At 38.0% G+C, this 27421-nt stretch overlaps 2 protein-coding genes across 2 annotated transcripts; one reads left to right on the top strand and one right to left on the bottom strand.

Moving 5' to 3' along the window:
* The first annotated feature begins 218 nt into the window (after nt 1-218).
* LOC118802006 (transmembrane 4 L6 family member 1) lies at nt 219-14001 on the top strand. Its single transcript, XM_036562444.1, has 6 exons — nt 219-397; nt 674-850; nt 8780-8848; nt 10893-11038; nt 11410-11596; nt 11833-14001. Exons 2-6 carry the CDS (start codon nt 680-682, stop codon nt 11845-11847), a joined length of 588 nt encoding a protein of 195 aa, XP_036418337.1. The 5' UTR covers nt 219-397; nt 674-679; the 3' UTR covers nt 11848-14001.
* Nucleotides 13259-25774, bottom strand: med17 (mediator complex subunit 17). Its single transcript, XM_036562442.1, has 13 exons — nt 25662-25774; nt 24557-24810; nt 24197-24360; nt 22622-22841; nt 16791-16927; nt 16613-16694; nt 16349-16501; nt 15378-15508; nt 14964-15148; nt 14597-14734; nt 14381-14498; nt 14064-14223; nt 13259-13771 (listed from the first exon to the last, which is right to left on the bottom strand). Exons 2-13 carry the CDS (start codon nt 24786-24788, stop codon nt 13563-13565), a joined length of 1929 nt encoding a protein of 642 aa, XP_036418335.1. The 5' UTR covers nt 24789-24810; nt 25662-25774; the 3' UTR covers nt 13259-13562.
* Nucleotides 25775-27421: the final 1647 nt, after the last annotated feature.

Here is a 27421-nt window from a genome sequence, read left to right as displayed (position 1 = left end):
AGGGAAAAACATATATGTATATATGAATATATATATATATATATATATATATATATATATATGTTTTTTCCTTCTTCTATTTTATAAGAATTGAATGTCTTCAAGAATTGTCACCACACTGCATTTATTCCAATATCTTGTTCAAATAAAAAGACTGAAAAAAAACCCTTATTGATCAGTCTGCAAAGTGTCAATGACCACAAGTGCAAGAGAGTGCACAGCTCACAACCCCTATTTGTCTAAACCTGACCCAGAGTGTTAACTGTTCCTGTGACTGGGTATGAACTAGAAAATGTACCTACAAACGTGTGGATGAAATTTCTAGAATTAATCTCTAGAATTAAAGGATATTGATTGAAGTTCTTTACCCTCAAGTTTAGGAAATAAAAAAGCAAAGGTAAGACTTTATACAGTGGTTGGATTTATCACTTCCTATCTCTGTTCTTAATCTTTATTCAGTTATTCGTTATTGCAGTCAATGATTCATTTGCTTTCTGATCCTGATACTAGATGCAACAAGTAATGTAGCATGAATAAGTCATGGAGAGAGCATTTGAATAGTTTCTTTCACAGTTTATGTAACAGCACTTGACTACCTTTCCTGTAAAAAGTCTGGCTGTGGTCTACTGAAAATGTTGTGACAGATGGTCACTCATATGTGTTTCTTCCCTAGTTGACTATGTGTACAGGAAGGTGGGCTAAGTGCACAGGCAATCTGCTGTTTCCGTTGGCTCTGTGTTGCATTGTAGCCAACATTCTGCTCTTCTTTCCTAATGGAGAGGTATGGGGGACAGAGCAGATAATGGAGAGTGTCTGGTACTTCCCTGGAGTCATTGGAGGAGGAGTGCTGGTGAGGTCTTGTGTTTTGGGGCATAGAAAATATGGTTCATAGGTTTAAAGTTAGGTAATTCAAAATAAAAGACCCCATTTTTATGTAGAAAAACTATATTATTTTCAGTAAAACTCCTCATTTCTGGACAGCCAAAATAAAAATGACCTGGCTTTGCCCCTTTGGACAGAAAATGGTTTGACACTTATGCAATTTTTGCCTAGACCTTCAACTTCTTTTTAACTATTTGTTTTTTGTATTAAGTATTTGTATTTTACACTTTGTCAAGTTTTTCCATTTAACTCTACTTTAAAATTTTATTATGCCAGAAGGTTTACCCAACAGTCTTTAAATTGTTGAGGTAAACAGTAACTTTAATCAACTGTCTTGTGTTTAAATGTTAGCACTGTTATCCCAAGCATGATTAATAATGTTTTTTTTTTGCCTTACTTAGAAGCATAAATAAGTTACAGCTGTCATTTGTCTGGTGATAGAGGGCAACTCTTTGACTGGGGGTGCTGATTATTTTCGAAGAAATTTGATTTATAAACAAAATTGTCTTACTTTGGCTTTACCTCAAAAGTGATGGAAGCCATGTTAACCAGACTGAAATGCATTTAATATAGATCTTTAAATTGCAATGCAAAGTAGTCTACATACGTTCATGTGGTTGTCTATAATACTCATGAAAACGGATGGATATTGTGGTAAAATTTCTTCAAGAGACAATGAGTCCCACCACTGTACTAATTTTCAGACTTTAAGTCGATTTATTTTTCATTGCATATTTATGAGTAATTTACTGTTCATATAGTAAAGTGACATGCAAAGCAACATTCATGAGTGATTAAGAGCTCTATGCTAGACAAACCCATGAATGTAAATAGACTACTTTGCAAATTAAAGATCTAGATAACATGCATTTCAGTCTGGTTAATGACCCTTCCATATCTTTTAAAGTAAAGGCAAAGTAAAAGGCAGTAAAAGGCTAAGTTTATTTATAAAGCACATTTCTGACAAAATGATCAGCACCCTGAGTGAGGAAGGTCAAAGACTTACCACCTATCACTGGATCATCAGCAGCTGTAACTTTCATCATACTTTGTAGTAATGCAAAACAACATAACAAATCAATCCTTGGGATAACAGTGCTTATAACATTTAAACTCAAATAGTGTCAATTAAACATAGAGGATAACCAATGCACATTTATACTTGTGCCTTTTCCAATACCATAAGCAAGGAAGAACATCATTAAAAGTAAAACAAAACCTCTAAATTATTACTTAATCTGTGAGATAACGATGCTAGAATTTAAACCCAAGATAGTTGATTAAACTTACAATGTTTTCCTCAACAATGTATAGACTGCTGGGTAAACCTTCTGGCACAATACAATTTTAAAGAAGACATGGAGTAAAAAGGAGAAAGAATAACAAAATGTAAAATACAAATGCTTCATTAAAAAAAAAACTAACAATTATAAAGAAGTTGGAAGTCCAGGTAAAAAGTGCATAAGTGTCAAAGCACTTTCTGTCCAAATGGGCAAAGCCAGGCCATTTTTATTTTGGCTGTCCAGAAATGAGGAGTTTCATTGAAGATATTCAAATTTTTTAAATTAAAAAAGGCAATTTATTTTTACAAATATATCTGAGTACAATGACATAGTAGTCCATATTAATGTCATGTAAAACATGTATACTTTATGAATGTTGATTTAAACATGTTATGGAGTATTTATGTAAGATGTTATGAATGTCTTATGTGGAAACCCTTCAAGCAAAGTGTTACCGATAATTTAATCTGTACTGTGCAAAAAGTGGAACTGTCTTCATCACTGCCAAATAGCTAAAACATGTTACTGTAAGCTAAAAACAACTTGAAAGATTTGCTTTTCAAAAATGTTAAAAGCTGCTGCTGGAGTTTTCGACAGTTTAATACACTACACTAGACTTACTCTCAAGTTTAAACTAATAGACTACAATCAATGGCAAATTAGAGCTAGGCCGTAAATGTGAAAACTTGAGAAAAAAACCTACTTCAACGATAATGCTAAACTTCTGTTAGCGTCCCTATAGGATTCTAGTAGTTTGTTAGCATAAGCTAACAGCGATTTGTATGAACACTTTCTGACAAGGCTGAAGTTAGCTTTTTAGTGCATTTAGACACCAGAAAGGAACTACTGCTTAAGGTTTGATGAAATTTGGAAGAGGCAGTTCTAGATTTAACACGGACATTTGAAGCTTCTAAAAGACATTCCTTGTTTTACTTTAAGCTTGTGGCAGGCACACTAGCATGTAGTTTGCCTTGTAGCAGTTTCACAATGACTCTTTCTGTAAAGAGATCTGGTACAAAGCTGCTGACGCTGTTTTCCGTTTCTAACAACCCACTGATTAGACTGCTGCTAGAATTCAGTCAGTGTCGTATTTTTGACTTCCAGAAGGCTTACAATGATGTATTTTTCTTATGAAATTTTTCCTACCCTTTCGAAATGAAATTGTGATTGTTTGATTCTTCTGTCACTTCATAATAATGTTGATAGTTAATCTAAGATGTTAGAGCTTCTCTTCAGCCCTTGAAGTCCTAAAGCAGTGGCAGAGTTCGCTTACCTATATCCACCTAGATACCATGGAGAAAACCCAGATGATCTTCTCAGCTGTCCTTACAATCTGCTTTAGGGTCCTGCAGTGAAATGTTTCTCTGCACATTTTGTTTTCCCTTTTCCCAACATATCATATTTAATTAATCAGCTAATTAACAAGCCCTTCCTTCAGTGAACCTTCAGTTCAATGTGCTGTGCATCCCAATCCAGTCCAGTAAACACAGAAGGACAGGAAGTGTTGAAAATTTGTTGCGTAATGGTCTCAATACGTATAACAAGGCTTAGAGCTTGAAAGTCTAGTAACCCTAGGAGTGGTTTTGTGATGCCAGTCAGAACATATCATCACTGTCCAAAGAGAAACAAGTATCTCCAAAATGCTAAATTTACAGGAACAGGCAGCAACAGCATAGTCACAAAGCTGAAGACCACCACAATGATTCTCTTAAAATTTTTCAGGAGAAATAGCATTAGACAAAAAGAGACAAGATACAGGAGAAAGGAGAGATCAGAATTTAGTTGTTGCTAAACATGAGTGTTATTATATATGTTATTTATGGCAAATCTGAATTTGTGAATTTATTGTGATCTGTGAGATTACTGGAGTCTTTTGCCCAGGGGAAAATTTGTGCAGCAGGAAACGTAAGCAAAATTCTCATGCCTTTCCACCTGATTTCATTGTTGTCTAGGTGATATATTATATAAAGGGTAATATAATATAGCTCCTTTTTTTGCCTATAGGCTGCTGTCATTGTTACCCAAATGTCAGGCATGATGCATCTCTTTCATTGTCCACTTTGATAACAGTTCTCCTAAAAAACCTTTCCTCAAGGTGTGTGTCACTCTGTGATACTGTCTCTGCCTGTACTACAGCTCCTTCTCAAAAAGTCTCTTGCTAGACAGTCTGTCCATGCATGTCTCTTTGGATTATTTTTTGATTGTGCTCCTTTTTCCTCAATCTTTGTTTCCTAATGATTTTAGTGCTGAGATTTTAACTATTGTTGTGTAACACAGCTTCTTGTTGTTTCATATCAGGTAGTCTCATGTAGCACAGCCAGTTGTCAGTGGTGAGTTCTTGGGGTCATGAACCCTGTTATGTTTGACTATTCTCAAAGACAAACATGACACATGACCCTGTTTACATGCCTGAAAATGACATGTAGTCTTTTTAGTTTGGACTTTAATTGTTTACCATCACAGAAGGTTACATGAATTTCACATGTGAATATAACACATGGTTTTCAGCTCACTTCACATGTTAAACATACATTATGTGATCACATGTAAAAAGGTATTCACATGTGGAAATTGTTGATCTGTGAAAACCTTTAAACCTTTTTTTTTTGTACACTTCACATATGACAAATAGGTCACCTTTCTGTAAGGATATGTTCATTTTTCTGTCATTTTCTCATGCTTTTAGCACTGAGTCAACTGGTCTCATGTTGCACAGCCTATTGTTGTACCACATCCTGTTTGTCACAATTTTATCTCATATTGCTACATTTTCTGTATCGTCTTTGCTGATGTCAAATCAGAATGTAGCTAAGGTTAAACAGTCTGTGACAGCCCTGAAATAGTGATTTCCCTGTACAAACACACCTGATAGAACGAATGAGTTATTTATAGGGTTTATAGAACAAAGAAATTACCAAACTGTACTAGGCAGTTATAAACCCTGCCTCTTCTTGACACCTAAACTGGGGTCTCTCAAATTTGACGTTATGCATGGCCATACAGTGCTGCTGGAATGGAAAGGAAAGAAAGGAAATGAGAGCCTGTGCACATATCTTAAACTAATGTGCTACAGCTGTTGCACATGGGAAACAGCAAAATTGCATCTTGCAAGGGGAATTCCTTACTTTGAGCGATAGCGATCTAAAGGCAACAGACAGTTTTCATCTGCTGTGTTTGCTCTTGATGTCTTTACTGGTAGCTCAATACACTTATTTTTTCTTGTTGAAGGGTCAGCCATTCAGATTGTATCAATCATTAGCTGCTTTCATTTTCAACTTGGCCTGACTTTGGCTGACTTGATGGTCAACGTGAACTGAAGGACAGATTCTACTTCTCCAGGCGTAAGCTCACAAAAGTGACCTATCTTGCAGCAATTACCTTTATTGTTGCAGACCCTAGGGCCACACTTTGGCATCACCTTTGGGAGAGACAAGCATAGGAGATAACAGATCTGAAGTCAAAACGTAACATATGTGAGACACACACCATGTTTGTCATTGGAGATTCCAGCCAATGAGGATGATGACCTGACATCACAATAATGTGTCGTAGCTCGTATTGCATCTACAGCGCCTGACTTAAAAAACTGTGACATGGTGACATTCTGCAGTGATGGCGAGACATTCTGCAGTGATGGCGAAAGTTAGACAAAATTTACAACCAGCATGCATTGTTTTAAGTCCAGCACACATCACGTTACGTGAGGGCTGTGCAGAGCTGTATTAAGCTGAAAAAAAATATATGTAAGGTAAAAAATATACAGTATATATTAAGTACTGATTTAAATATGATAATGGAGAATGCATTCATCACATTTAGTGGTAGGCTGTTGGTCACGGCCTTGGCGTAGTCACTCACAGGGTTTAGAAGCAACAGAATACATGTAATGATGTTACGTCATCAGGATGCAAAAAAACGTTACTGTAATCCGTTACAGTTGCAGCAAAAAAGATAGTAATCAGATTACAGGTACATTCTAAAATGAGATGATTATCAGCAGGATTACATTTAAATTACAAACATGCAGACTTGTTGCCTTTTGTCTAAGTTCACCTTTTTCAATGATAAATATGTCCAATGAATTGTGCAGATTTCAAGAGTTTTTTTTTTTACTGTGGGAGGTGGATAGGCAGAGGCCTCTGCTGCTAGGAGAGATCTTTGAAGAATCTCCCTCCTCAGCAGCAGTTCACAGTCTTTTATTCAGCCAGTCAACAGAACTTTTAGTAACCGTTTCACTTATATTGTCAGAACTGAGATCTGCAGTGTTTTCCTGAAGATGAACCGGGCCTCTGCTTTTTTCACATTGCCAGATTCTACAACACCAAACTAATTTGATCTAGAAGTAAACTTTTTATTCTCTGTTGTTGCTTCATGAAATTCTACATTCATATTCTATTCATAAATTTAGCTTTTGCGAATGTTATCTTGCCAGATTTGCTAAAGTGAGGTATTAACATTAACAAACAGCTCTGAATCAGGAAAAGAGAGCGAAGTCTCTGAGTGGCATAGTTTAATTTTTGCAAGTATAATTCTTCCTTCAGTAGTTTTTGAATGATGGGAGCAAAATGTTAATTTGAGTGAGAGTTAATCAGCTGAGAGCTGATTAGTCCGAGCATGACGCACCAACATGAAACCTTATGAGCTAGTACAGCCTATTAGTAGATAGATCCCAAAGGTTGGCCAGTTAGTTTCAGAATGGCATCAGTTTGTTATTATTGTTGATGAGGGGTCACAAATGAGATTTCTGCTTGATTGGTCTTTTGACTTAATATGGTAAACAACAGATTTTAGCAAATAGCGTAAGGCAAAATCACAGGAGAACGCACACACATCTTCTAAGCCACTTATCCTTCTGGGTCTTGGGGGGAGCTGGAGCCTATCCCAGCAGTAGGAGAGCAGTATAGTTTTAAACTATATTGCATTTGCATGTTGATCTCAATGAACTGGATCACTCTTCAGCAATTACTTGTTTCCCTGCCTTTCCTTTTAGTCTTCTTTCATTTTCTTGTCACTCATTTTTTTTCCTGAGAAGCTCTGCCTTGATTTCTGAACTTTGCACTGCTCACAAGTGTACATGTACAAATGTGTCATCTTTATGTTTCCATATATTTCTCCTCTAAGATTTGGCTGAATGTGTGATCAGTGACTGTTCGTGTGAGTATTTAGGTCACTTATAAACTATTATTCTGTTTCATAAAACAGTTTTTGTGTTTGCTTTGTGTTAAGTTCAATTCCTGGTGAAAAAGTCTTGTTGAAATATTTTTTACAGATTTTTATCTTGACTATATTTAACTATGCAAATTTAAAAAGACAAGTAATCCAAACGTAACTGAAAGTAATCAGATTACATTACTTTAATAAAGTAATCCTTTGGATTAGGTTACAATTACATTTTTAGCAGGTAACCAGTAATCTGTAACAGTATACTTTTTTAAAGTAACCCTCGCAACACTGGTCACACCATAAGCTTCAACCAAGACCATGGAATGGCCATGAGTAACTGATGTGACCTCAGAGACCTGGGGCAATGTAAGAGTGGAGCAAGTATGCAATGTAGGAGGGGTTTAGCCCATGTAGAATTTAAAAAAAAAAACAATAGTGGACAGAGAGGCACTGAAGAAAGAATAAAACTGGAATGATTAGGTGTCATTTGTTGGAGCCGTGTGAGCAGTGCAGCAGCAGCATTTTGTTCCAATTGAAGACATGCCTAAAAAACTTAATAAAGCCTACATACAGAGAATAGTTTGTACAAGAGCTCAAAAGATGGCTTGATATTCTATATTATAATTGCCCAGACAACAAAGGTGATTTACTGATCAAATCTGAACAACGCTCCCACATTTTTCAACAGTCCGTGTTATTATTAGTAATTGGGGGAGCAAAAAGAATGATATAAATTTTATTTTTTTATTTAGTTATTTTCCTATTTAGTGAAAAATAGCTGACTATCCTTTTAATACCCTTAAGATGCTTTAGTCACACAGAACATTGGACTTTAAATTGAGCTCAGTATCACTGCCATAACAATAAAACTAGATATTTATACACTATATTACCAAGTGCAAACATATACAAAGAGGAGAGATCCTAATATGAAGACTTGAGGAACCTCTCAGTCAGAGGTTGAACCATGTCCATGGTTTTGGAATGGGATGTCCAAAAAGCTCATAGAGGTCTGATGTATATATAAATATAATGTAGCATTATACAATGAAAGTTTAGTTCCAGATGAGTGTATTATCTTCGCAAATCTGAGGACAAAGTGTGAGTTTATTGAGATCTTTAATTTTTTCTACACTCCAAGCACATTTGTTTCTCAAATAACCCAGCCAAAAGCAGCCCAAATTGGTAGAAAACTGTCCAATCTGTTTGTAACGATGAACCACATTGAAAACCATGGTTTCAGGTTTCTTTGATGACACTAAGTTACTTAATGTGCAGGCAAGTCTACAACTCATTCTTAGACAATAGCTATTACAATGAAATTCAAATGAGCTTAGCTCACTAAAGTTTATCTAGATCAATGAGACATTTCAGTCTCTCACCATAGTCTTACTGAACATATTTCTTGATGTTTCTTTGGATTGTCTGTGTTTGTATGTGTGATTTGCTAGGTGCTCCTACCTGCTTCAGTAATGAGGGCAGCTGGAATGGAGGGGAGCTGCTTTGCCAACAGATGCGGGGTGAGTATGTGTAACACTGGTGTGCATGTATGAGACAGATGTGTGTGTGTAGACAGTTGTATGCATAAGTTAGGACATCCCTGGTCTGTTGATTTTTGAAAGTAAAAGAAGTAAACACAATTTCTTGTGCAACCATTAGAAGAAAAAACGTTTTTGCAAATGTTAATGTACAGTCTTTTATATTTGATTAAATTAAAAAAATAAAACAAAATTTGGACATGCTATTAAGTCCGTACTTAAAAACACTTCCTTTGGGACACATGACAGCTTGCAAATGCTTTTCTAGATAGCTAGGAGTCTTTTTGTTTTTGTTTTCACCCACTCTTCCTTGGACAATGCTTCTAGTTCTGTGATATTTTTAGGATCCATGCTTAACAGTTGGCAGGGTGTTATTTTCTTCAAATTTTCTTCACTTGTTTCCAAAATGCCTTTGGGTTATCTACATGTTGTTTTCATAGTTTAGACATTGACTTTTGCATTGAGGTTGTAGGTAAGGTGACTCTTCCATGCAGATCATGATTGTGCAAGCATGCAAGCATTGCTGCATGGTACATAGGTGCTCAACCACTCCTATGTCAGTGAAACCTTCCTGTGGATCATTTGCTCTCATGTGGGGGTTTTGCTTTGCCTTTCTGGCTAGCGTATGAGCAGTCCTAGCTGAGAGTTTTCTTGATCTTTCAGATCTTACTTTGACTTCCACTTTCACCTGCCATTTCTTAATGACATTTTGGGGAGTGCAAAGTAATTTGAAAGGTTTTATAGCCTTCCCCTGCTTTGAAGTCATCAATTAGCTTCATTTTCATATTTTCAGTCAAATGCTTAGAGGAGCCCATTGTTGTTGAGTGTTAGCACAAGGTTTGAAAAGTCAGATAATTCATTACACTTATCATCACCAGCATGACATTGTCATCAGCTGGCAGTTTCTAATTACAATTCTTGACCTGCTTAACTTGTCCTAAGGAGTTAATTAAAAGTTCAGAGACTACAACTTCAGAGGGGTGTCGAAACTTTTGCACATAATTACTATACCATATATTTTTTTTCCATCAAATATAAAGTAACTGTGAATTAACATTTGCAGTTTGTTTTACAGTTTGCTGCAGATATTGAGTATGTTTACATGCACTTAAAAATTTGATAAATGCAGAAAATCAGATTTTGTCAGTAATTCTATAACACATTTACAGGGACTTGAATAATTAGATAATGGGAAGGTTCAGGTCTACAAGAGTCAGGCAATAATCAGATTTCTGCTTTGCAACACACCAATAAACTCCCAGAAAAAGGATGTGAAGTAAAATTTGAACTTTTTGCCACAGTTTTTTTTAAACATGGATAATTGTACTGGCAAATAAGAAAATGTTTCAGCTACAAGATGAAGTTCTTATTCTACACCTTGTCAAGCATGTAGTTGGTGTCAGCATTGCTTCAAAAGTGTTTTGTGGCCATTTCACAGGTGCTGTGCTGAATGTTGCTTGCAGTTTCCCAGGACAGTTCTTAATATTTCTGCACAGAATAAGAACAGTAAAAGAAAGGGAGTAAGGGAACACGTACTGGAAAACCTGATTACTGAGCTAAAATCCAGGTCTCTGGTCTTTTTATCAGATTTCTTGTAATACAAAACAACCTTAATATGATCTAAGAACTAAGAACTAGAGTATGCTGTTTTCAGGACACTAGAAAAATCACATAACTTCCAAAATCCGTTAATCACATAATTGTATTATTGGTGTTCATGTAAATGCACTTATTGGGTTTGCTCCAAAATCAACAAAATATGTAGTTTGGCCAAGAGTGCCCAAATGTTTGCATACAACTGAATATATAAATCACATGCAATATCTGCATAGACAAAGTTAGAGTGCTAATATTGCAAGTACATGGTCTTTATAAATGCATTTTCGTTATAATGACCAAATGTATTAAATTTGGGGTTGTGAAATATGGTATTTTCTTTGGGGAAGATGGTTGGAAGCTTCTTTTGCTGACAACAGATCCAGACATGTGTGGCACTAGATAATGTACTTGGTCTTTGATATTGCAGATGATGGTTTCCATGCTGCTGTCTGCTGTGGGTGTGGCTGGAGCACTGTATTGTATGATAGTCTCTGTGGTTGGGCTGCAGGATGGCCCTCTCTGTGACACTGGAGATGGCATATTTATCTACCCCTTCTTCAATCAGACTTTAAAGTAAAATGCATTCACCCACACACATCCTCTTTGTTAGCACTAAAAGGAAGCGTTTCTGTTTTGTTTGGGGAACAGAAAGTGTATTTACTTTAAGGAACGGAAAGTGCAACTAATGTGGCCTAGTTTCAACTTTTGAGTCACTTCATGGATTCTTTAAACAGCTCTGAAATTACTAAAGCTTAATGTTCTTTAAACACAAAGCCATTACCATTTCCACTTAATCCCCACCTTAAACAATTTTTTTTCATTTGCTAAATAACCTGAAAACTGCTATTAGTCTTAGTTTAGAAGTCTTAAAGCCAGAAAATTTTAATCTTGGAAAAGCTGACTATTTAAAAAAAAATAGTTCAAACGTTTTTTTTTCACCACAGTGAAAGCTACTTGTTTAATCAGGAAGTTTGGGACGTGTGTGAGCATCCAAAGAATGCAGTTCTCTGGAACATAGTTCTGTTTTCCATTTTGTTGGGTGTTGGAACCCTGGAAGCTGTGCTCTCGCTGTCGCAAGTCGCCAATGGCCTTCTGGGATGCCTCTGTGGAACCTGCATGAACAAGAGACAGGTACATTAGCTTTATCTCTCTCTCTCTCTCAGCCTCACAGAGAACATCATTGTCTGTTAGTGTGTGTAATAGACAGTAGCCAGTCATGGAAGCTGCACTTGTGAAACTGAAGATAAATGGCGATTGTTCCAGAGAAGCATGAAGTTAATACTGCCTCCTAGTGGTGACTAATGACCACTACATTTTAGATACAACTAACATCTTATTGAACTCACTTGTTTTGTTTTATCCTACAGGGTAATATGGCATAAACATCACTGCCTTATCTCATTCTGGAATGGTGAATCCTGTGTCTGAGACCTGTTCTGCTACCACAGCAGTTAGTTCAGCAACATCATCATCTAACTATACACTTGACCAATCTAAAGATGGAGACCAACCACACCATTGCAACTGTATGGAGATACCTTTTAGTGATCATCGTTTTCTCCACAGTGATTTCATGATGCTGCTGGAATTAAAGCTATAAACTTGAGACCTCACATATAAAACATTTGTACTTACAGCTTCAAGTAGTAATTTGCAAAATTTAAATTGGTGGAAAAAAAGGGGCGTAGATCAACGCAAATTTCCAACCTGACATACAAACAGCAGGCATTACTGCACCTTGCGCTGTGATTTTAAAAGCCAAATTATACGCAAATGCTGAGAACTTAAAGAGCAAGTTTAGATTGAAATGTAGGTATGTAAATGAGGCCTCAGGATTCCCATCCAGTCCAGAGCTCCCCATACTAGGCACATTTCTGTGCTTCCTAAATCTACCACACCTCAACTAATTAACAAGCTCCTCCTGTGCTGGGTCAAATGTGTTAAAGCAATGAAAACACTTTGAAAAGCACTGCTATAAACCAACAAAATCAGTATGTGCTTGCAGCGTGAGCTAAAATAATTAAAAATTTGACCAAATAAAGTAACATGAGTTTTTTTTTCTCATGTTACCCTTTTTGATCATATGATCAACCACATACCTTGGGAAGCATCTTTATTTGGCACTGAACATTTATGCAATATCAAGAGCCTTGCTATTTAGTCATTTATCTTTCAACGTTGAAAACCTTCACTTTCCTACTGACCCAAAAATCGATTAATTTTCTTTTGACTTAAGCTTATCACATTTGAACTTAACTGTGGAATCAAATCCACTCTACTGCTTTTTGCTCACAGTGGACTGAACATTTAGAAAATAAAGCAGCTACATCAGAGGAGTCCAGTCGAAGCTGCAAAGGACTGGTGTGGTTTTCATAACAAACAAGCAGGCACACACCTGATTTCACACCGTGCTTTCCATCTTCAGTTGATCATGTGTGCTCATACTTAGCTCTAATGAAAACCTGCAACCACACCGGTCATTTGCGGATAACCCTGGACACCTCTAATCTACATGGCAGAATCTTAGTAAAACAGCTGAAATATACCATAAATCTGACGCAAAAGAATACATTTACAAGCCCAAAACCACATAAGCTTTTCAGTTTACAATCAAATATGTAATGAGTATACATTTTATTAAACTACTATTTAGAATATGATACTTTTTGACTGCATCAAAAAGTATTTTTATAGCTTTTGTAACTATTAACCACTTCTACTGCAGAACTAACTTACTATAATAAAAGATACATAAAAATACCCACATTATAAACATTTTGTTTATTTGTTAGGCTTAAGAATAAGTCCAGAGCCCAAAGTCTCTTCTTAAGAAAAAAAAAAAAAGATCTGCAATTAGCATCACAGCATCACATGAAACTGCAGAACAAAGTACAAATAAAAGTGGTATTAAGCACAAGTCAGAGACAATAACTTCTCTACAGCATAGAGTGACCATGGCCATTTATCATCGCTGCTCAGACATAACAGCACAACTGGTGAAAATGAATTGCCACACAAAACAAGAAGACTTCAGTGAACAGTGAAGTGAAGACAAGAGAAGCAGAAAGAGAGTACAGATTCTGCATACACATGAGTTCTAAGGACAGGGAGTCAGTGCTGCCATTAGAAGCTCCATTTTGTAGACAAAGTTCCTGCCCTCCATCCTGCTCCAGTGCACTTCCTTATATGGCCCCCGCAAATGACTCCACTTTCCATCCTGCAACACGTCACTCTTTGGCAGGTCTTTAGCCTGGCAACGTGGAAACTGAACGAGAACCTTACAGCCACTCTCGGGTCCATTCCGTACTGCACACCCAGAGACATACAAACAAAAGTGGTTGCACAATTAATTGGACAAGGCTTCCTTACTGGTGTAGTTAACAGGCTGGCATACTTGTAATAGGTTGCCATACTTGCTTCAGAGTTATACTGGGAATTCTACACTGCGTATTTGTTGCAACAAATTTAAATGTATGTTTGTTATAACAATGTATGGTCATTCAATCGGACATAATTAAAACCTTGTCCCAAACTGAGGTGGCAAATGTATGTATGTGTATAGAGCTATGTGTGCTTGGAGGCGGGTGTGTGGGAATACCCGAGATGGCGTACTCTCCGTTGGGTGATGCTACAGTGATGGCAGAGGCATTGCCAATGCTTTCGACAGCTCCAAGCCCCACATGGTTACTGAAGCTCAGCACATGCCAACCCATCACCTTTGCCAACTGTTGTACTGCATGCACCTGATGCTGAGACATCTACAACAAACACAAATACAAAGACATCAAGTTCTAGAGTGTCTTGGGTCCTTGAGGATTGGACTGAAGCTCTGCTTTAAGGCAAATAACTTGTTTTATGTAGTTCTCATATGTTTCTGCTGACAAACCATGATCTTGAATGTAGGTGCATGTGTACCTGTGATAGTAAAAAGTCTTGCAGCTCTTGCTCCTGGTGGGAAAGAGTGATGACTCTACCATCTCTGTGCACCACCCTGATCTGCTCCACCCCAATATTCAACTGCAACTGAATAGACCTGAGCAAGAGAGACGGAAATATGTAATTCAAATGTTGTGGAGAGCCACACTATGACACAGCTTGGAGTGTGAGAAACCACTTTTTTTCTGCGCTTACTTGCAGATCTGCTCATAGCCCTGTGAGGTGATTAACACTTTTACACTGGACTCATAAACATCGTTAATGTTGGACCAGTGAGCCTGAATCTGAGGATCCTCTATACGACTTGCCAAGCAGTCAATGGTACGTGCCGCCCTATGAAAGAGAGAGGAAATTTGTGTGTGTACCTGCTTGTGTAAAAGACAAACAGTGTTTGTATGGAACAAATAACATTGGCCCACATTTTATATTTATCTAAGAGCAAGAACACTGATCTAAGATGAGATCTATTCAGTATTATGTGAAAAGGATTTGCTGACCCTAGATCATCATTCATACTCCGAGACGTTTGATGGACACAGGCCATTGTGTGCATGTCCATTACCTGCTCCTGAGGAAAATGTGTTTGGCTTGTTTGACGATTTTCTCCAGCAGGCCCTCACTGTGCTGTAGACAGCTGATCTCAGCTTTATCGTACGCCATTGGCCCAGCCAGTCGCAACCGCTTTGGCCCAAATGGAGCACTTGCAGGGTGGGGCATAACTGACGAGCTCAAGGTTTGCTTATGGAACTACAAGCGCACACAAGAATAATGCAAGATTTACTCTCAAAACAAAAATGGTAAATGCTACTTCTCCTCAGTCCCTCCAAGAACCTCGCCATCTAAAACATGGCTTATGTGTTTGCGCATGGGTGGGAGAGTGGTTTAAAGTTAAAAACAACAACAGGGAACTGAGTAAGCAACAGACTGTGCATCTGTGTACAGCTGATCAGATTTTTGTGCGTATGAGAATGTGTACCTCTCTAATAAGCTGGTGCAGGTTGTGCTCAAGCACATAAAGGTGGTCATCTGGCTTGGCTTTGTCAGGTGAAGTTCTCTGGTTTTTCTTCTCCACAGTGGAGTGGCACAGAGAAATGGAGAGCTGCAGCCCTGTAATTACACATGCACTTACATAAAGCCCTGCAAACACCGAGCTCTGATAAACTACACATAGAGTCTGGCAAACACCAAACTCCCACTATATCCACACACACTCACAGCCCTGCAAACACCAAACTAGAGAAAAACATAGACAAAATTTGTAAACACCAAACTACCATAACATGCATATAACACTGTATTACGAAAGTCTTCTAATAGTAGTCATTGATGTGTATGGATTAAACCAGGGGTGTCCAATCTTATCCGCCAAGGGCTAGTGTGGCTCTTTACAGTATTAAAACAGTATTATAACGGTTATTATCAGTCAAGCTAAACACTCCTGTCCAATGACAGGATAGTTTCTTTTCTTTTTCTCTATATTCAATTCCGTATAATAATTGTAAAATCCTATTTTCTATTCATATTGCTCTTGTTTTATTATTGTTATATTGCTATCAAGTGTTGACCAGAGGAGGATGGGTTCCCTTTTGAGTCTGGGTTGATTCCTCTCAAGGTTTCTTCCTTTAGCTCTTAGGGGGTTATTTCTTGCCACTGTAGCTTGCTTATGGGCCTGGTCCTAGATTCTCTGCAAAGCTGCTTTGTGACAACTGTCATCTGTTGTCAAAAGTGCTATATAAATAAATTGTGACTTTTATCTTTTACTTACACAGACCTGCAAACACCACTTCAGTCACCATTCTGATGCATGCACACTGGCATATATGCACTCAGATACCGGTACTACACAGCCATTCAAACCCTGTCTCACACATACACTCCCATATCACCACACACACAGTAAATTACTGAGCTACTTTGAGGGAGCCAGGTATTTGTGTGTCTATTCACCAGGGAAAGGCTGGGAGATTATCTGGTTCTTGACAACGATGTGTGGAATGTGGGATTTTATCTGCACAGCCTCCCGAGAGAGCTGAGCGAAGATCTCCTTACAGAGTAGCACATTCTGAGCAGCTTCCAGCTTTAGATGCCATGCCTGGGAACCTGAGGGAGGAAGGGAGGGAGACATTAAGAAATCAATTAGTGCTTCTTGCTTGGTTTGTTTAGCTGACAAGTCTCTAAGAAAAGATTTCTTTTATCAGTTTTAACCAGTACCTGGCCTGGCCTTGGGTTGCCTTCTTAAAAGGTTTACTGTGCCCAGGTCTCCTATGTCAGGAGCCTGTTTCTGAATAGAGACCTAGAGAGAGACACAACATGGATTCTTCCTTAAGCTCTAGGTCATGTTTGGTTTAGCACCATGTCAGTGTACTTGATGTCTAGCGAGTGACTTCACCTTTATGTAAGCCGAACCCTCCAGGTCGCTGGGGATCTGGACATTGAGAGGACAGTAATCATCTGGGATCTTCTTATCTAAATCAATATCTGTGTTCTTAATGACCTCAAATGTGCCATGATGGGTAAACAGAGATCCTGTAGGGTTGAAAGGACATTTACTGCACACCACTGCAATTCTCAACAAACCATAACACAGTCAAATTCCTTAAAATACATATCACCATTAGATCAACAATGTGTCATTTAGTGTCAGCCCATGTCCCTAAACTTCACAGGATAGTCTGTTGGTGTGGTGAGATTAGGGCTGCAAATCACAGACACATGCACACAGAGTCAGTGACTCCATGCTTATTTTTTGTTTCAGCAAACAAGAAATGTCATGAAGAAAGATAAATGAAATAATTAATAAAGAAAATTATCTGAATACAAGGCATCTTTTAAAATGATACATTCCATACATTTTAAGAGGGTTTTGGTTCAAAGTCAAAAATGTGGTGTAGTGGTGTACAAAAGTGGTGTAGCCAACCTAAAATGTGTTACATGATAAAAGCATCACTAAAAGCCTGAAATTACCCACCCCTTTTCATAGTAGTTTACAATTTTATAGTAGTATACTATATTCATATTTTAAATGTCTTTTTATAGGGTTGCATCAATACCAATACTGGTTTTGGGCTGATACCGCATTCACTTACTCATACTTGTAAAAATTCACTGAAACCAAAAAATGATATCACCTGATACTGTGTGATGTAAGCTGAGCGTAGCTGCCACGCTATTGAACAAATGCAGTGCAGGAGGCTCTGTTCACACAGTGAAGAGTTATTGACTCCGTGACAATCGGATTCAAAGCCATCTATCAGTTTAAACATTCTGCCTTGGAAGATTCCCCACCAGATACACACTTTCCGATTTTAACTCATTTTTAAACACACACAAACACAACCGCTTCCCCAATACAGGTGGAGACATGCAGGCCAGCTAAATGAAGGGGAAAGAAAAGTTGACATTCGCTACCAAAGTTCGTTTATATCGAATTTACTCTGATTTTTTCAAAACTGTTTTGGTATAACAGGCTGTAGAGAGACCTCATTGTGCTACTATGTACATCATCACCTTTATTTTCGCTTTAGTACTCAGTGTTAGCAGCGCTGCTTACTTTCTCTATGCTCAGTACTCAGTGTGCATCGTGTTATCTTGAATGAAACCACTTTATTTGAAATTGCCCGTAGACACAGTTGTGAGGTCTCCAGAGGCTGCGTTTAACATAGCACTGCTCGAGCGTTTTTGTCAGTGTAAGTAGGGCTGGGCAATAACACGATAACGATAATTATCGCGATAACTTTTCCTCGATAGAGCGATACGACATGTTCGCTAAATGTTCGATATAATACACCATTCTCACACTTCCACATTCTAGCGAAAGCCTTGGCGGCGTTTTCTACTGCAAGGAAAGCGAAACTACTCTGTTGTCGCCAGGAGAGGGCGCACTTCCGAGTTTTTCAACATGATTTAGAGAGGGAGGGGCCACGAGTAAGATGAGTCTTTAGCAACGGCTGAAACGCGGAGTTATATATTCCCTGTTTGAGTGGAGCGACCGGTGATCTGCTCTCCTGTGACCGAGTGTGAGTGACGAGGTCAGTGGTGTAACTATACTGTCCTACAGCGAACTCACCTCTTTCCTAACATCCTAACCAGCTTTAGCAGCATTAAATCACAATCACAATCCTCACAACTGCAGCGCTGTTACAGCGCTCAGACAGTCATATTTAAATATTAGTGCATTCCCAAGCAACGAAAGTGAAAGAAAGAAGTGGGTTCATGTTCGTTACAGCCCCGATTTCAATGAAAGTAAACTGAGGAAACTGTGAGGCATTGGAGAGCGGGAGAGCGCTAACGCTAGCTTTCCAGGCTAGCTGTTTTTAGCAGCTGGCTAACTTGAAGCAGCACTCCGTCACTGCACAACACGGTGAATTGATGATACTGTAGATCAAACACGACACAAAAGCACCGCTTTCAGTTTAAACGTACCTAAAAAGAGGACTCTGTCTGGTGTTGATATATTGAGGTTCACCCCTTAAACTACTACGACAGTACAAAGAAATCCAATCGTCACTAGCTGGTGTCTGAATACTGTGCTGTCATTTGTAACGGGGTAGCCGAGCGCTCGTCACCAGCTAAAAATAATCTGTTTTCTTTCTTAAATTATGACTATTACAAAAATAGCCATGCTTTTCCAGCTAGTAAAAACAGCTCACCAGACACTTTCTCCCATTCTCCCATGACAGATTTGTGAAATGTCCCACTGTTTGGTGAGTGTTTGTCATGTTCTGATCATAAAGGATAGTTTAAAACAGCAGTTAACCACCCAGGAGCAAAAATCAGCCTTCAAACTTGAAAGAAATAATAATTTGACATTTATTGTGATATGTATCGATATCGAACGATATGAATTTTGTTTATCGTGATAACATTTTTGGCCATATCGCCCAGCTCTAAGTGTAAGTCACCAAAAAACAAGATTCTAAAATCACACAGTGTATATTTGGCTTTTGAGGATATTTAACTACAGCTCAAACAGCCAAACTTAATACTTCAGACATAAAGCTCCACAAGTGAGCCCCTCAGATGCACTAGTCTCAGATGTGATTCCTGCTGTCACTGAGCTACAAAGACTGATGTTAAAAAGAGACAGATCCCAGCAAACACTGTTATGTTGTGACAACCTATTGTTTTGGTGCCTACAACGTTGAAATATAAGTTCTCAGAAAGTTGTGACAACGTTATCTGACAATCCTAAAGCTGTCAAAGTCGTTGCTTAGCAATGGCGTCTCAGTGGAGTGATACAGTGTTTGTGGAAAAAAACGCATGGTTAGAACGCTTCTCAACCAAACGGCTTGCGTGGTCGGAACTAACTGTTGTATAATACATAATGATAGTCATAATTATGGGAAATTCTCATTGTCATCACTTACTAAATGGTCTTTTTTCTCCTCAGAGGTGGAAACACTTTTCCGGAGTGTCACAATACGCATATCAATATTAATTTTTTTTTTTAATACAGGGTTGTGAGACGATACATGCTGTGAACTGAATGCAATTAGATTTCATGCTGTCAAATACATGATATCAGGAATGGATTCTACTTTTCAGTTTAACACAATTTGTTATAAGGTTCCTAAAATGTGAGCCACAAACAGAAAAAAACTTTGCTACAGAACTGGAGAAACTGCTCTCTGTGCAAGTATCAAAAACCCATGCTAATCACTCAATTATGGCTGTGCACTTCAGTTGTGGTGCTGGTCTCCTGAGTGGCACAGCCGTCTACGCTGCAAAAAATGGTATCTTGGAGAATTTTTAAGTCAATATATGTGGTATTTCTCATTTTGAGATTGCTATAAGGTGATATAATGATGGTATAACATATAACACGATATAACATTATTTAACTTAATTCTAGACATTTTTCAGTTGAATAATTTTATTACGTGAAATGATCTCACTATACTGGCAGATAATTTTGCTTTTTTTAAGAAATATGCTCAGAACAAGCAAAATTATCTGCTAATATCTGCTCTCACACGCATTTCAGCCAGAAGGTAAGAGCCAAACTTTATAAGTGAACACATAATTAGACTGTTAATTAGCTTGTAAAGCACATTTTGTTTAATTCTGAGATGTAGCCTCATGGTTTACATTTTTTGTTACTTGTATTATTATGAGCCATACTAACACATGTTTGCCAAACATGTAATACACATCTTGCACTTCAGTTAATATTATTTGTTGTCTTCTGAAAAACGAATTGTACCAGTTATCCCTTCAAGTAAAACTTGGAATTACCAGAAAATAAATACAGAAATAAATATATGCAAAACGTATGCTAGCATTTCTTACCTAATTTTATATTTAAAACAAATCTGCAATACGTATCGTATCAAGAAATTTGCATATTGTTGCACCCCTTCTTTAAATAAAAAAAAACTGTTAAAAACTATACTGATACAAATAGCTAACTAAATAAATAGATAGGTAGAGTGGAATTAAGCAACAACTGTTATGGGCAAAATAATAATTAATATGTGTACCAATTTAGTCGACCAAGATGTTCTTTTCAGGGCCAATACCACACCAATTATTAGTAATCAAGGATACAGAGCTAATACATGGCGTCGATATTCATTTACCATAAATTTGATGTTTGCAGTGTGAAAATTTAAGGGAATGCAACTCTTACTTGAAACTTACATTAGATGAACGTGCTTTGAGCTTTAGACAGTACAGGCTACAAAAAATGTAACAAACATTTTAAAGTTCAAATCTTCAAAAGTTAAATAGCTCTCAGTGATGCTTAACAGTCAGTGAGGTTTGTAAGAAAAATAGTGGTCAAAAAGGGGTGTAAAAACTTTAAATTCAAAATGTTTACAAAATTATTATATTTATGAAAGTTGTATATAAACAGATATGTGGCATGAGTCACTGACAGTGTTGAAGTGAAGCGAGGTGTTGAAAGGGAGCGGAGCTTGCCGTGCAAAGGAGAAAACCTAGATACAGACTAGAAACTGTATAAAGCCTACACTAACCAAACACACACACACACACACACACATTTTCTAAGCCGCTTATCCTTCTAGGTCACGGGGGAGCTGGAGCCTATCCAAGCAGTCATTGGGTGGAAGGCAGGATACACCCTGGACAGGTCACCAGTCCATCGCAGGGCAAACAGACAGACGCATACATTCACACACACACTCACACCTAGGGGCAATTTAGCGTGTCCAACTGGCCTGCCTGCATGTCTTTGGACTGTGGGAGGAAAGCAGAGCACCCGAAGCAAACCCACAAAGACACAGGGAGAACATGCAAACTCCACAAAGAAAGGACCCTGGTCGTCCGGCCAGGAATCGAATCCAGGCCCTTCCTGCTGTGAGAAGTGCCGCCCTTAACCAAACACAAAAAAATGCAAATGTTTTACAGTAAAAATATTACACTAGGCATCTGAGCAATCATGCAGCAAAAAATGGTCACAACTACTACTGTAAAATCACAACAATGAAGGAGTATGAATGTTAACATGTTTATTTCATTTAGTTGTTCCACCACAAATGCATTCTATGTGATAACAAGCGGTAGTTGGACATGTTGAATGTATTTAGGTGTATTCTGCGCTGCATGATTCTATGGAAATGGCTCGCTTAATCTAAGCAGTGTAGTGGAATCTTTGACAGTAGTATGCTGCAGCTGTCTGTACTTTAAACAAGTAAAAACAGAAATTATGCATATTTAATCAATGTAAAATAATATGCTATGATTTTACAAATAATTTACCGCTTTCGGGAGGCTCTGCTGCATAGTTTGCCCACACATTCTAAATGTGTTCAAACTCCTACAGAAGCAGTGTATCTGTTCCCACACACAGAAAGCTCACTCTCACCAAACCAATGTGATGTTTCAGGCAGGGCTCAGAGCTGCATGCACGAGTCACAATTGTCTGGCTATATTGAGTAAAATTATATGACCGACGGCGCTGCCAATTAGGTCGTCCACCGTGACATGTTTTTACCTTTCCTCTCGCTGGGGAAATGAAGCAGGCGATGTTTCATTCCCTCCTGTGTCTCTCACAAAACCAAAACACACGTTTGATTGGATTTAGACAGACTACATAAGTGTCGGTCGACTTCTAGTACCTATACATGTGTTTAAGGTGTATGAAAAACATAGCATTTCTTGAAACCAATCTGAACTCAAACCTGTTTAATGCATTTTTTTCTCAAAATCTTTTTGTCCTTGATTCACATACACACACAACAGACTTGAGGCAGGACTCACCAGCACTGCGGTAGCTCAGGTCTCCAAGAATTTTGTCTCCAACTTTGCGCAGTTTCCACTGTGACCGCAGATGCAGCAGCTCTGCATTAAAGTCACGCTGGCGCCGCTGTTCCTGGCTCTCTGTTACAGACTTGCTCAGCTTCTCTGCCCCTTTCAGTAGCAACTGGGCTGCAGTGGCCAAAGACTTCTTCTTACTGATCAACTGGAAGACCTGAGGTGTCTGGGCAAAAACAAAGACACACAGTCTTAAAGGACAGAACAGTTAAAACTGCTGAAAGTGGGATGTGCAATACTACCAGTGTCTCTCATTAATTACCCAAACCGTGGTGGCTATAGTCTAATTTGTCCTGCCACAGTTTCATAATGAACCGAAAATCTTTACATTTCTCATAATCACAATAATGTGATTTGCCCCGTTGCCACAGCAAAGCATCTCTTACTACCAGTAAGCCCCCTCCCCTCCGCCGCTGTATGCGTGCAGGCTCACACACACACACTGGACTGTCATGTCATCTGACTGCATCTGAGAGGGTACATTTTGAGGACACAACACCATTTGATTTGAGGTAAGTAACATGAACTTTATAGTATCCACTGCAGTTATCCACTAGTCCAAACACTTTGTTCTTATCATTATCAGTGTCAATGTAAGACAGCAAACAGATTATGTCAATGCTGAAGTTATCATTGATAATCAAAGTTAATCAAACTTTAGTTGAGTTAGGAAACGGTAACATCAGTGTGTCCTTTTCTTGTCTCCTCACCTTAAAACGCTGTTCAATTTGCAGAGTTTTTCAACTTATATGACATCAATGCTGCTAACACATCTGCTGGTGTATTTTCGTCCTTCAAAAATACGACTGCATGATCTAAACAAAGCTACTGTGATATTTCAGAGACTTCTGAGATGTGACTCTTTGTTAAGGTCTTTGCTGCGGCCAGTGCAGCTGCAAAGATACGAGATTATGTAATGCACAGGCTCTGACAACATAACTATTTTCATCCTCTGAGGAGCAAGTTGGATCTTCATGTAATATTGAGCTATTTGTAATATTAACTAATTAAGTTGAAGTAGCAGCAATTAATCAAGTTGAAGTTACCTCTACTCTTTTAAGCTTAATGTTTGTGCTATGTATGCTCTAGTCGTTTTTTGTTTTGACCAATAGTGAACCGTTAAACTCCTTTACCATGCTTTTGAGGTGTGACCTTTTTGCTGTGTCATCACTATTCAGACCCATACAACCAGCATGTTTATGATTAAATTACTAAAGCAAAAAATTGGTTAGAAAACAAAGTTAAAACTAACTTCTTAGTTTTGCTGTGAAAGTCCACCAGATTGAGGCATTTAACTTTAAAGCATACAAATCTTTTCAGAGAGCATGGGAGATGGTTCTAAGGCATGAAATAAATAGATACCACCCAACCCAAGTCAGAACACCTTTTCCTCCCTCAATTTTGTTTTCTAAACATATCTTTTTTCCAAGCCCATATGTTTAATCAGGCCCTTGCCAGAGTGTGGATAAAAATCCAACAGATTTAAAAAGGAGTGGATTATAACTGCTCAAATGACATTACCTTGGCCACAGAAGGATCCTGTGATACCGGGTCAAGAGCCATGTACTTCTTCTCCTTGACAACGCTGAGCACATCATGCAACACACACATCTCAGTTAAAGCACTCCGCAAATGGTTCCTCACGGAGTCCCATGGCCACAAGCATGGTTGAAATTTCATTGGGCCTGGGGGAGAGTATATTTTATAATGTATTAATTTCCTTAAAGAAACTTGAAATCTTAATTTAAACACTGCACTGTAATTTATGTCATGCACATTGTTGTTATTTGGATGGGATTTTTGTTTATTCACATAAAATTTAAACTGAGCTAGAGAAAGTTGGTAACAGTCCTGTGGGAGAAAGTCCTGCAACACACTTACCATCCTCCTCAGGTTCCTGCTTGCTCCAGTCAGACTCTCTGCTCTCCCTGCTTGGGTCCTCCTCGTCTGAGTCAGAGCCTTGGCCAAAGTCAATGCGCTGTGCAAGCTTTGCAAGATTCTGAGACATAGAGAGTGGCGGCACATATGTCTCTACGCCATCCAGCGAAACTTCCTGCACTTGCCGCTCGCAAGATGACTCAATACTCACACGTACTGCAGGGCCCCCAGACATCCTGCTTATACTCACTTAGCCACTGCAAACACAGAAACACATCCCCAAACAACCCTGTATCATTTCAACATAACTCAAGTAAGTCTGGTCAACGTAAAACCTTTAATGTGGGATACTTATTAAACATACATATTAAATTAATTATTAAATTATCAAGGCTTGTTGGACTATAGCAATCTTTAGAAAAACAGGACAGTAGTAAAAATGAACTATAACGTTTCTATCATATAGTACAAGTGCAGCACAGTAGCTGCTATTACTTTACAATAATTACTCTCCTTGTGTAGCATAATGTGGTAATCTTTAGTAACTGTACAATGGAATCCAATAATAATTCATTTATACAACAGCTTCTTAAATGAGACCGAGTTTTTATCTTTTATCCTTGCCGTAATTTACATAATTTGTCATTTCGAATTGTGACGTTCAGATGTCGGCTCAACACTCTCCGGCGCTCTTAGTAAGCAGAAGCTATAAATCGTACTTAAACTCTTACGCTTTTACATTTTCGTTATATTGTTATATTACAACTCATGAAGCCACTCCACGCCATAGTAATTAGCTACCTAGATACATCATTAGCCAATGTTATCTAACTAATCAATCAACGTTTGGCAATTTGTTATTTGTACAGTGCACCAGCTGATGTGGGCGGGAGGCGGGGGGGTAATTAGATAAACATTATCGTTAGCTACCAAAATTGCCACTATTGAGAAATAGCTAACCTAGCTAGCCAACCGAGCTACTGCACAACTCATTGTTAGAATTACTGACAAATGCTAAAGACTTTTAAGCGGATTCTCAACTTTTGGCGGACATTTAACATTGCCCACTGCACGCAAATATCTTAAACCTGAACGGCACGTTACTTACATATATCAGTCAACAATACTGCTTTCCACCAGTTTCATCCAACTGGACAAAGTGCAACTTCCATTTACACCGCAGATCGCTCTTCTTCTTCTTCTGTGGCATAGCTCTTGACATGCCAACGAAAAGTGCATTTACTGCCACCGCATGGGTGGAACGTGCATTGTATTAAGAAGCTCTTTTTCGCATTATTTCTAGGTGGCAGAGCAAAATAAAAACCCGTTTAAACAGAGTTGACCTTTAAATTACACATTTGTCAAACAGTCTGAAAATGAACTCGCAATCATTTTTTCTCTCTTTTTAGATGAAGAGAAACTGTACCTGATTCACGATTATTATACAAAATAATAATCCATAGTAAAAATGCTTTCATGTTAATCAATTTCCGTCACCGTTTGTCTCGAAATAATAATAATAATAAATATAGCCGCAAGCGGCAATGAGCGGGTCCAAGCACACATAAGCGCAAGAAGCTCTCATGCACTTTGACCCACATAGGCCCGTTTAGGCCTAGAGGCTGAAATGAAATCTGAGTTTATCAGAAGGCCTTCATTTGTCATGAACCATTTTACTTTCAACATATATTTACATTTCTATGGACTGATCTACAAAGGTTTGTAGAACATGTAAAGGATTTTCAAAATAGATGTCAAAAATACATGAGCAATGGTAACATTTCTGTCATATTTGTGTTTGCAAGGGGTTTTGTTTCTCCATGTTTAAGGCTTTGATAATCAGGCCATAATGAGACCCAGTGCACTCATAATGGGCCCTTTTGGCACAGAGGACCTCACTGAAAGTGGTTTAGAATTGGTCCAAAGGTCTCCATATGTTATGATAATTGATCAGGGAACTTGATCAAAGATGTTCACTGAGTTATGTTCAGATTGATCTTTTGACCTTAGTATAATAAGCTGTATTTGTTGAAGGAATAATTCAAAATACTAGACAAGGAGTGAAATATTTGACATAACATGTAATAACAAAGTTATTCAGGTCAGTGAACTGAATCAAATGGCACCATGTGTTTATCTGTAGACTTTGTAATAACACCGTAATAGCATCTTTAATGATTTTTGGGGTTTTTGACAGCTAAGGCACCCTCTAAAGGTCATATCTGGACCAAGTTTTGCACACCCTGTCTGAGTCTCAATATATATATATATAAGTATTCAAAGTTTTGACATGGTACAACCAAAGACTGATGAGTTATAGCAAATCAAGCTAGCTATGCCATGGCCGCAGTGGTGTATTGATGGAGCAACACCAGGTTGAGTGAAAAAGTCAATATTTTTTTGATAATTATTTACCTAGAGAGGCCACAGAGTATTTCTAGACCAAATTCGAGAAGTTTGGATCAAAACTCAGAGACTAGTTTGAAAAGCATGGTTTTCAAACAGTTAATGATTACAAAAAAACTAGGCATTTTTGTAATAAACATGCAATTGAAAAATTGTTTGGCACATTGTACTACATAAGATTCATACAGAGCTTGGGTCAAAAATAGTAATAATATATTCATATCATGTAATAATATATGAATGTTTATGAATAGCGCCCCCCAGTGGCCAAATCTGTTGAAACTTCACTGCTTGTTAGAAAGGGGCTACATATAGACACTATTCAAGTTTCATGCTGATTGGTCACTGTTAAGCCTGTCAAAAGCCTGCTGAAGGCTGATTGGCTAAAGGCCAAAAATTTCAATGAATCAAATTGTGCTTCAACATTCACTTATAGTCTGTCTAGTAGATGCTAAATGCCAA

This window comes from Colossoma macropomum, unplaced genomic scaffold (assembly GCF_904425465.1).
Source record: "Colossoma macropomum unplaced genomic scaffold, Colossoma_macropomum, whole genome shotgun sequence".
In the NCBI taxonomy this organism is placed as follows: Eukaryota; Metazoa; Chordata; class Actinopteri; order Characiformes; family Serrasalmidae; genus Colossoma; species Colossoma macropomum.
This window is presented reverse-complemented; position numbering and strand designations above follow the sequence as displayed.

Coding starts and splice junctions, on each gene's coding strand:
- med17 (XM_036562442.1), bottom strand. CDS start 24,788: ATGTCTGGGGGCCCTGCAGTACGTGTGAGTATTGAGTCATCTTGCGAG. Junction 16,502..16,612: donor GCAACCCAAGGCCAGGCCAG/GTACTGGTTAAA, acceptor TTCCTCCCTCAG/GTTCCCAGGCATGGCATCTA. Junction 15,509..16,348: donor AATCTCCCAGCCTTTCCCTG/GTGAATAGACAC, acceptor GTGTAATTACAG/GGCTGCAGCTCTCCATTTCT.
- LOC118802006 (XM_036562444.1), top strand. CDS start 680: ATGTGTACAGGAAGGTGGGCTAAGTGCACAGGCAATCTGCTGTTTCCG. Junction 851..8,779: donor TCATTGGAGGAGGAGTGCTG/GTGAGGTCTTGT, acceptor GTGATTTGCTAG/GTGCTCCTACCTGCTTCAGT. Junction 11,039..11,409: donor TTCTTCAATCAGACTTTAAA/GTAAAATGCATT, acceptor TTTTCACCACAG/TGAAAGCTACTTGTTTAATC.